Source organism: Silurus aristotelis (genome assembly GCF_946808225.1).
Source record: "Silurus aristotelis genome assembly, chromosome: 2".
NCBI classification, from domain to species: Eukaryota; Metazoa; Chordata; class Actinopteri; order Siluriformes; family Siluridae; genus Silurus; species Silurus aristotelis.
The window spans coordinates 10705367-10716240 of NC_139575.1; the positions used below are offsets into that span (position 1 = coordinate 10705367).

Consider the following 10874-nt stretch of genomic DNA (forward strand, 5'->3'; position numbering starts at 1 on the left):
TGAGGGCGGGTCTGAGCCTGACCAACTAAATCAGTGAGTGTGTGTGTACGTAAGTGGACGTAGGGTGGATTACATGCTCTACATCCCGATTGGCACCTGGATCACACAGGCAAACTTGTGGGGCAGAATGGTGAAAATTAGTGTTGTCAAGACCAACGCGTACAGCGACCAAAAGCCAGGAACCAGCGGCTTGAGGAAGAGGGTGACTGTGTTCCAGCAGAACCCGCATTATGCTGAGAACTTCATCCAGAGTATTATTTCTGCCATCGAGCCCGCACAGAGACTGGAGGGCACCCTGGTGGTGGGAGGAGACGGCCGATTTTTCATGAAAGATGCCATTCAGCTGATCGTCCAAATTGCTGCTGCCAATGGGGTTAGTATTTTTGGGTAAACGTTGACTATTTGTGCATTGTATATTAACATGCATTTGCATTTTGCATGCATTTTTTTATGCATGCATTTGTTAACATTTAGTGCTAGTTTCATCTATATTGAACATCTTTTTTTTTTTGCTTTTTGCTCTTTTTTTTACACGTCGTGCATGCTTGTTATACTGTGCAAACTACTTTGTTTCAATTGCATGAAAGGCTTTCACAGAGCTAGGGTGCTTATTTGTTCGGAATGACCTCTGTGATCTTTAAGAAGAGATCTTCAGGGCAAAGAGACACCGCTGACATTTCAAGGCTCTCTCTCATGTTTCTCTCATCAGCGGTCGGTCAACTGCAACACACACTGTTGCAATTTAGGAAATGCTTTTGCAACAATGCACAGCTCTTTAAATATCTCCCTAGTCCCTACGCCTGCACCCTTTAAAGGGAACTTAATAACACACCAGGTAGTGCGATATATGTGCAATAGAAAGTCATTGGGGAAGTGAACCAGAATGCAGCTCGCGCTTCCGTGGTTTTTATGTGTTTCTGCCGCGCATGCGCGAAGGAGGCGTGAGCGCTGTCACGTTTCCTTTTGCACACAAATATAACGTCCCCTAACCAGTATATAAATAAATGCATTTTGTGCACTGTTGAAAGATTAAATATACAAATTCAACATGGATTTCAAATTTAGAAGCCACTGGTTTCACATTTTAATGGTCAATCTTTAACATATTTATTGATTTAATATTTTATTAGACCCTTTTCAGTGAACTGATTCCATATCCATCAGCATAGTTCTGAAAACAGACTATGTCACAATATAGTATTTAGTCTCTTTATGTTATAGAAGAGTATCTGAAAGAGAAAGAGAAAGTTTATAGGACTGTGGTGAGACCTGAGATGTTGTATGGATTAGAGACAGTGGCATTGAGTAAAAGACAGGAGGTGGAGCTGGAGGTAGCAGAGCTGAAGATGTTGAGGTTTTTGTTGGGAGTGACGAGGATGGACAGGATTTGAAATTAGTTTATTAGAGGGACAGCGAATGTAGGACGTTTTGGAGACGAAGCGAGGGAGGTGAGATTGAGATCGTTTGGACATGCAGAGGAGGGACATGGGGTATATCAGTAGGAGAATGCTGAGGATGGAGCCACCAGAAAGGAGGAAAAGAGGAAGGCCAAAGAGGAGGTTTATGGATGTGGTGAGGGAAGACATGCAGGTAGTTGGGTTGAAAGAGGCAGATGTAGAGGACAGGGGGGCATGGAGACGGATGATCTGCTGTGGCGACCCCTAATGGGAGCAGCCGAAAGAAGAAACTAGTATTGAGTCCCTTTTCATTTAAAAGGTTTATTTGATTTATATCCAATGTTGGAGAAGTTAATAGTGTCAGTGACGTCCTTCCTGATTTCTCACACCCTTTCCTGTTCCAGATCGGCCGGCTGGTTATCGGTCAGAATGGGATCATGTCCACACCTGCAGTGTCCTGTGTAATTCGCAAACAAAACGCCATCGGAGGAATCATTCTAACAGCCAGCCACAACCCTGGTGGTCCCAATGGGGACTTTGGCATCAAGTATAACATCGCAAATGGAGGTGCGAGAGGCTTGGATGCATGATTTATTTCATTCTGGATATTTAAGTTCACCTTTTTCTCCATTGAGATGGACAGTGAATATATTAATTAGTGTTATTGCTGAGCAAAAACATTCTTTTCTAAGAAGTGATAGGCAATGTAATATAATATGGCAAACTGGAGTACAATAATTTATTAATATTATTTATATGCTTGATTATTATCATATATAGCGTATATACAATGTTGCTTGGCAAGGTTTCATCTCTGAGATGTGGAGTTCTAGTCTAGTAATTCTAGCTAGCGTCTGTATTGTTTCTTAACATGTTTATCTATTAAATAACTGTATTGCATTTACCCATGTTTGCTATATAATCTACTCGGTAAGAACTGTTCTATTGATGGCCAAATCACATTTCATGTCTCATGTACAATATTCTGTACAAACTAATCAGTTTTTAAGATGTTTCAGTGCTCAAATATATATATATAAAAACAACCCAACAGATATTACACATTCTAACTTGCGAAATTTGTCCTTCCAGGACCTGCACCAGAGGGCATTACTAATAAAATCTTTGACATCAGCAAAAGCCTTCAAGAGTACCACATCTGCCCAGAGCTCAAGGTTGATTTGTCTGCTATTGGCAAACAGACATTTGAAGTGGAAACTCTGAAGTCCTTCACTGGTGAAATCCCAATCCAGTTACATTCCATTGGTTTATTTGATGTTTTTTGTAACCAGTATTTATCACTGTTCTATCATTTCTTCCCCTCTCTGCTCTGATTTAGTGGAGATTGTGGACTCAGTGGAAGCATATGCAGAAATGCTCAGGGACATCTTTGACTTTGCTGCACTGAAAGAGTTACTTTCTGGACCTAATCACATCAATGTGCGGTTAGATGCAATGCATGGAGGTGATTACTCGGGTTTAAGAAAAACTGTCCAGACACAGACATTACAGTAAAAGATGAATATAGTGCATCAGTACAGCTATTAAAAAAAAGTGTATAGCTTATTTACAACTAAACTGAAGTAAATAGAGCTTTAGAGTGGATATTTATTATAGTACCTTTTGAATGATTAAAATCTTTATTACAGTACCTTTGAATGGAATAGCGCTTATTACACAATAAGCAAAAATTAAGGTTTAATTACTGCACCACTGAAAGAAAAAAAAGCTTTACTACAGTACAGTTGCTTAGAATAGATTTACACTATAGTACAATAACTTACAAAAACGAATTTACAGTAGAATTGAATAGAATAATGCTGCATTAGTGTGTGTTGATTTACTGTTTACTGCGTGATGCAGTTTCGTTCCAATAGATTCCATTCCTTTCTTTGTATAATGGCAGTGTTTCTGTAGACTTTTAAATTGATCATTTAAGTATGGCTTTCCTGCTGAAGTATTGTGGGTTATGATATTCTGTTTAATGCATTCTTCTTGACAGTTGTTGGCCCCTATGTGAAGAAGATTGTGTGTGAGGAGTTGGGCTCCCCGGCCAACTCTGCTGTAAACTGTGTGCCCTCTGAGGACTTTGGGGGTCACCACCCAGACCCTAACTTGACCTATGCTGCTGACTTGGTCAAAACAATGAAGGGAGGCGAATATGACTTTGGAGCAGCTTTTGATGGTGATGGTGTACGTGTGCATGCTTTTCCATTTACATTAATTCAGTGTTGTATTTTTGGCTTCCTTATATATAGTGCGTGTGAATAAATTTAACCTTACCTTTAGATGATTATTTTCTAGAAGAATGATCAACAATGAGGTGGTGTGATTTGGATCAACATGAAACAAAGTTGCTGTATTTATTCCCGAAGTGATTTAGCATCCAACAAAAGCACATCCCAGAGCGTCCTGTTCCTTATACAACATGATAATTTGCCAAAATAATCAAAGAATGACACATCATACTGCAGGGAAAAAGAGTCTAGGTTTATTGTATATCGTTCTCTTGTCGCACTGTATTAAATAACCTGTATGAAATCACCTCTAAAACTTCCAAATACATAGCGGTATGCAGTAGAGTCCCTTTTTATTTAACGATAACTCATTATTATCTTTATGTTCTGATTTAGGATCGTAACATGATTCTTGGCAAGCATGGATTCTTTGTAAACCCTTCTGACTCTGTAGCTGTGATTGGTGCCAACATCACCTGCATCCCATACTTCCAGAAAACTGGTGTTAAAGGTCTGGCACGCAGCATGCCTACCAGTGGTGCTCTAGACAAGTAAGACCAGCCTGCTTTATTTAACAGTAGTCAACTGAACTACAGTCGAGACATTACAAACATAAAAATACATCTCAGGACTGGATATTTGCCCGTATTTCATGCAGCTCCTGGATATTTAAGTGGTTGTGTTTTACAGTGTGGCCAAGGCTTTGAAGATGCAGCTTTATGAAACACCCACAGGTTGGAAGTTCTTTGGGAACCTGATGGATGCTGGCAAACTCTCTCTGTGTGGGGAAGAGAGCTTTGGCACTGGTGAGTGGAAACCACAAATCCATATGTTACTTCTGCTTTATAGGTTATTACTAATTATTCAAATGCGTTTGGACTACACTAAATTTAGCATCGTCAATTAGTTTTAACAAGGAGTGGAATTGCACAAGAGTAAAATCAGTTTGGGGGCCGAGGCTGCTGAATGTGAACACCTCAGATCCTCCCTCATTCATATTCCTTATTCATGGAAACTTGTTCTCACAATTCATTGCGCACACACGTCAACAATGATTGAAAATTACAATTAGAATGTAATTAAAATGTTCTAATAGAATATATTACACTGATCTATTGTGTGTGTCTAGTACTATGTAGATAACTACAGTATGCGGAGCACATGCCAAAATATTTTTTTTAAAGCCATGCTTGAAGCCAAACGTTTTTCCTATGAAGGGACAAAAATCAAACATGTTTGAGGGTAGTGGGCTGATATTTTTTTCCAATACAGTGGACCCCCGGAACTCGTGGGGGTTACGCTCTAAAACCCCCTAGCGATTTTCCCGGAAATCCGTGAATTTTGGACGCACCCCCACAGCCCCTATGGTACCTTAATGAATTCATCTAGACGTTGTCACTTTAATACAATAATGTGTTTTAAAAAGAATTTTGGGGAATTTTTTAGTGAAAACATCGTTTAAAATGTAATTCCTAACATTCCTGAACATTCCGTTCCCGCTGCGGATTCCTGCGAGTTTTAAGACCGTTAGTTAGATTCTAAATGAGAACCCGCAAATTTTTCGAGCCGCGAGTTCCGAACCGCGTATTATCGGGGGTTGAGTGTATATCAAACATTAAATAAAATTTCCTGTTCAGTGAAAATTGTAGTATAATGAGAAATAATCCAATTTATTGTATTATTGCCCAATACTGGCAATCATAATGATTTCTAATAAGAAACATGAAAATGGTCTTTTCATTTGAAAAAGTTTTTCCAAATGGCATATTTCCTCATTTTTATTTTTATTTTTCCTTCTAGTATATGTCATGGTGGGCCAAATCAAAGGTCACCGCAGGCCAACTTTGGCTTAGGGGCCCTGGGTTGGGAATCTGGTATACACTGAAGTTGCATTTTGTTAAGCCATGGTTATGCAAAGAATACCAAGACTGGTCAAAACCTTGTTTTATTCGGATTCATTCGTGTTTGATTCTAAATAATTTCATTTCATTTTTAATCAAAAGAGACATAGAATGGTGAGCTGAGCCAAATGTTTAAAAGATTTCCAAATATAAGCCGAAGAAAGTATCGCATGCAGAATATAGGTTTGCACTTCTTCTTTGTAGGACTGTTCAGTGCTTTTTCTCTTCCTTTCTTTTTTTCTTTTTTCTTTTTTTTAAATGTCATTGTAAAATACATTGGAAGATTCCATACAAATTTTTATTACATTTTATTTCCAATTATAAGATTCAACCAAACCAATTAATTATATAAAAGATTATTAGCAGATAATTTTTTTTTTTTTTTTTAGCAGTAAATACATTGAATTAGCATAATTTACAAAAAAGCCTTGCTTTCTCTCTGCCCAATGATGGACTTTTTACCTTTTAGTTGTTGAGGTTAAAGCTAGCATGAACTTTGTACCTTCTCACTTTTTTGCCCTCACTTTGACTGTTCAGATATTTTTGTCTTTTAGGGTCTGATCATATCCGGGAGAAAGATGGCCTCTGGGCCGTGCTTGCCTGGCTGTCGATTGTGGCCACCCGAAAGCAGAGTGTCGAGGACATCTTGAAAGAACATTGGCAGAGATTTGGTCGGAACTTTTTCACAAGGTGATTGAGATATTTTTGTTATCTTTTGTTATGAGACGCCTGTTGGGTTGTGGGTTTTTTTTTTTTTTTTTTTTTTTTTTTTGAGCGATCTATCACAAACCTTTATTAAGGATGGATTAACTAATATACATGTATTTAGAGGAATTGACTTCTGTAGCTTTATGATTTGCAGAAGGATGCCCTCTAGTGTTGGAGTTGATAAACAGGCCATGAAGATTCTGCTTTTGTGTTATTTTGGTTTAATGGAAGTTTTTTGTAGCTTTTGGGTAAACCGAATAATAAATAGTGTCATGCAAATTTCATTTCATTTCATCTTCTCCCGCTTATCCGTAATTCGGGTCACGGGGGCAGCAGTCTAAGCAGATTCCCCAGACACTTCCCTGTGTCCAGGGATCGGGCTGTCAAGGCCCCCGCCTTCGACTGCTGCCCAATCCTCTCAGCCCTTACGGTCCCTCCTGCAGGTGGTGAGCCCACGGGAAGTGTCAAGCAAATGATATTGAGAATTCAATATTTGAAATTTGACACATTTTATACTTAAAACTGAAAATGTATCTGTGCCAATACTTTGTATTGTTTGTTTATTTATTCCAAAGGCTTTAAGGTCATCTGTGAAATAAAAGTCTGTAAATATTTATGGATATATTTATCCACCTTATGAACTATTATTGTGGCAGAAAGGACCACTCATATCAGATATTTTTTTTTTTTTTACATAATTAATATAATGTTGGGCTAGTACTAGTTTTGTGCTTTTATAATTAACTTGGTTTATGGGAAATAGTTTTTGTAGAGATTTGAGTTTGGTGTGAGGCAAAGAGAGGGCAGTCACAAAGTCATGTAGAAAAAGTGTTACTAAAATGTCCTGGGTTTCTCCTTGTTATTGAGAGGATCAATTTAGATCTACTTACAAATATATTTATTACAGAAAAAAGCCTACCACTGCTAATGTCCACAAAAAAATAGTGAAATTATGTCTCAATTTGTGCTCACTGGGTCCATATGGGGTGGCAAAAGAATGTATAAAAGTTGAATCTATTTGATACCCAAACCAGCTTGTATGAACAATGTTACCCGAAAACTGTATTTTTGATTCGTATTTAAATTGATACATTTTTTAACAAAATGTATTTTGTTTCTTGCCTTTGTTGTTAGATACGATTATGAGGAGGTCGACTCAGATGCTGCTAATAAGATGATTGCTGAACTGCAGCAGACCATGTTTGATAAATCTTTTGTTGGACAGAAGTTCTCCTCGGGGGATAAAACCTACGAGGTGGAGAAAGCTGATAATTTTGAATATACAGACCCAGTGGATGGCAGTGTCTCAAAGGGACAGGTGAATGGAAGAGACTATACTGATTATACTATTAGAAAATCCTATGACGTTTGTATTACATAGTATTTCACTGTGGTTGGTGAGCCTGGCTTCCTCATAGTTCCAGGATCTCATTTCAGTTTTAAACTTGGGCTAATGTTTGAGTGGAACTTTACATGTTCTTTCTAAGGGACTATCATAGGAAACTGGGCAGCTTGGACGAAGCCCAAGTGGACATGGGGGAACATGTGAAACTCCACACAGAGATCAGAATTAAACCAAGAACCTTATCGATTCTTCCTGCTCTGCCACCATGCATCCATGTGTTACCTATTGATGTGTTTAAATGCTTTACAATATGCAATCTGCACAAAATAAATCTGTTGAATAGGCTTGATTTAACAGCCAGCACTCTGTTCAGTTAACTAGCATGAAAGAACAGTTCAATACATTTTATTTAAAATATTACTCAAATTCATCTTGAAACTTTGTTTGTCCAGGGACTGAGGATAATCTTTACGGACGGTTCACGAATCATCTTCCGTCTCAGTGGGACAGGCAGCGCTGGAGCAACCATTAGACTTTACATAGACAGCTATGAAAAGGATCCTCAGAAGATCTATCAGGACCCACAGGTAGACTTTCGAGTTTTTAATCAGCAGCCATATTGTTTGCCATGTTTTAAAGTATAGGATAAGAATTATTGATATTAATCTTTCAGAATAATATATAACATTCCATTTAAGGCTAAGCTTTTTGGGGAGCAAAATTTCAGCCACAAAAATCTCATTGAAATGATCCCTGAAAATCTGAGAAGCATTAGTTGGGAATCAGTTCATTCTGTTATAAGGACATGGACAAGTGGACTGTACAAATTTGAAATAGTGTCCCTTATATTGTGTGTTTGTCCTTTTAAATAGCTGCTCAAAGCAGCTGGATGATGATGATCATCATCATCATCACCACCATCATCATCATGATGATTGACAGAATTCTAATAATGCACAGCAGATGAGACTCTGTATTTATCTACTACTGAGTAAAATTATATCCGATCATGATGAACAAAGGATAATTAATCTTTTCAATTATAAAAATAACCAGTGTGAATAGAGACTTTCAAACTGGGCCATTTATTTATTTATTTACTTATTTTTTTATTTTTGTTTGTGCATACAGTTGCTTTAGATTCTCTTTAATCCCAGAGCTGATCTTGCAAAAAAAAAAAAAGAGCAAGGATCTGATAAAAGCATAAAAATTACATCACAGTAAGATGTGGAGAATAACTTAGGACCTGTTTAAGATTTTATGTTTTAAATGACATGTTACTTTTGCTATTTGTCTTCATTAGGTCATGCTCGCACCTTTGGTGGACATTGCCTTGAGGGTCTCGAAGCTCCAAGAGAAGACCGGCCGTACCGGCCCTACCGTGATCACATAATCATTTACATGCCTTGCTCACCTCCTGCTCCTAGTTTACGCCTCAGTTCATCCCAGCTAGCAATACTTTACCCCATGTCCGTTACCCATATGCCCAGGCCAATAGCACTTTCCCATTTCCATGTGTGTCCTAAACATGTTTCACATTTCCACAAGTGTTGTGCAAGTGCAATAAAAAAGTCTTTATTACTGTGAGTACATGAAAAAAACATGTTCCATCACAGTGTTATGCACTTGGAGTAGTGTGTACATGTCTAGCAATAGTTGAAAATTAAACCCACCTGCTATCCATTTTTGCCTCTTTTTTTGTTTTTTTTTATAACTTGAATAATTGTAAATACAATGGAGTAAACGTGTGATTTGTTTAGTAGGGTGCCATTCAGCTATGTAGCTACGATATGGTATCAAAAAGGTTTTGAGGTTATCAGGTGCTGTTCTGACCACGTGTTCTTACGTATGTGATTTCATGATGGACAACAGGTAAGAACAAAGAGTAAACGTAAAATTTGGCGTGAAACTGGACAAATCTGGCACAGAAATGTTTGACGTGACATGCTGCAACGAGTTGTTCAAGTTGTTTTGAGTGGCACGCGTGCTTCAAGAGCGGAAGAACATCACTGGAAGACGACGAGAGATCAGGAAGACCTTTAACGAACTCAACCCTGAAAATGCTGAAACCAGTCGGCAACTTGTGCATGATGATCGTCGAGAACAATCCACATAATCTTACTTCCGCACCCACCCTACTGGCCAGATTTGGCTACTGTGGAGTTTGCCCTTTTCCGACGATGAAGATCCAGCTCAAAGGTCGCCGTTTTGACACCATTGCAGTGACCCAGCGCGAATATGAGAAGATGCTTGACCATGCTTTAAAAGGAAGACTTCCAGGACACATTGCAGAAGTGGCAGGAACACTGTATTGCCAGTGTTGTGCTCGTTACTAAAAAATAGTAACTAGTTACAGTTACTCGTTACTTCATTCAAAAAGTAACTCAATTACTTTGTTGATTATTTACACCAAAAAGTAATGCGTTACTGTTAAAAGTAACTTTTTAGTTACTTTTTTAAAGAACCTTCTTTAATGTTCCCATTAATGCCCTTTTATGCGTTATGGTCTACAAACACAAAACTGACTTAAACACAAAGTAATTTTTAAACACTATTTTATTAAAGTCAGACCTGCACAAACTGAATATATCACAAGGATTTCTGAAATAAATAACAAAACAAGCTGAATAATATATTCACAATCAAAAACTAAAGTGGCTTCTGCTGTTGTGTTGAGCTCTTAAAAATGTTCCTTTCACAGCTGAAGTATGAAAACTATCCACAATGTAGAGCAGAACACCGGGTTAGCTTCTAGCTACTAGCTCCTCAGGCATGGAGGTCCTGGAGCAGCTTCAACAGATTGGAGTTGCTGTTTATCGCAGTAGATACGAGCTTCGAACCAGAAAGACACAGCTTACATTTGACTTAAAAGTTTTTGTCTTTATGCTCAACTAAAGTGAAATAATGAGCATATTTCCACTTTGAGAAACTCGTCTTGCTCTCGACTCGACATTACTGCCGCACAGACCTGAATAAACGGAGACACGCCCACAAGCGCGTCTTCTTCGTGTATACAGAGGGTAATTCACCAATCCTACAACGCGTCTCTGCTGTAAGCAGGTTAGACTGTCTATTAATTTATTTTAAATAGTAACGGGTGACGCACCATACGGTAACGGTAACGAAGTTACTTTATTTTTTAAAGTAACGCGTTACAGTATTAGTTACTGCCCAACACTGTGTATTGCTATGCAAGAAGACTAGTTTTGAAGCTGATTGTGTATAAACGTAGATAAATAAAGTACTTTCTTGTTAATAAAGCTAGTCTTAAAACCCTTTATGATTT

At 38.1% G+C, this 10874-nt stretch overlaps 1 protein-coding gene across 1 annotated transcript; it reads left to right on the forward strand.

Moving 5' to 3' along the window:
- The first annotated feature begins 32 nt into the window (after nt 1–32).
- On the forward strand, nt 33–9271 carry pgm1 (phosphoglucomutase 1). The gene is made up of 11 exons (XM_083567328.1): nt 33–373; nt 1802–1964; nt 2490–2633; nt 2737–2862; nt 3400–3590; nt 4031–4185; nt 4325–4440; nt 6090–6225; nt 7378–7561; nt 8041–8175; nt 8892–9271. Exons 1-11 carry the CDS (start codon nt 74–76, stop codon nt 8979–8981), a joined length of 1740 nt encoding a protein of 579 aa, XP_083423454.1. The 5' UTR covers nt 33–73; the 3' UTR covers nt 8982–9271.
- Nucleotides 9272–10874: the final 1603 nt, after the last annotated feature.

What these genes read in the sequence shown, in the direction of transcription:
- pgm1 (XM_083567328.1), top strand. Translation starts at nt 74, where the DNA reads ATGCTCTACATCCCGATTGGCACCTGGATCACACAGGCAAACTTGTGG. An exon ending in GGTCGGAACTTTTTCACAAG is followed by an intron (nt 6,226 to 7,377) that starts GTGATTGAGATA and finishes CTTTGTTGTTAG; the next exon opens with ATACGATTATGAGGAGGTCG. An exon ending in AGATCTATCAGGACCCACAG is followed by an intron (nt 8,176 to 8,891) that starts GTAGACTTTCGA and finishes TGTCTTCATTAG; the next exon opens with GTCATGCTCGCACCTTTGGT.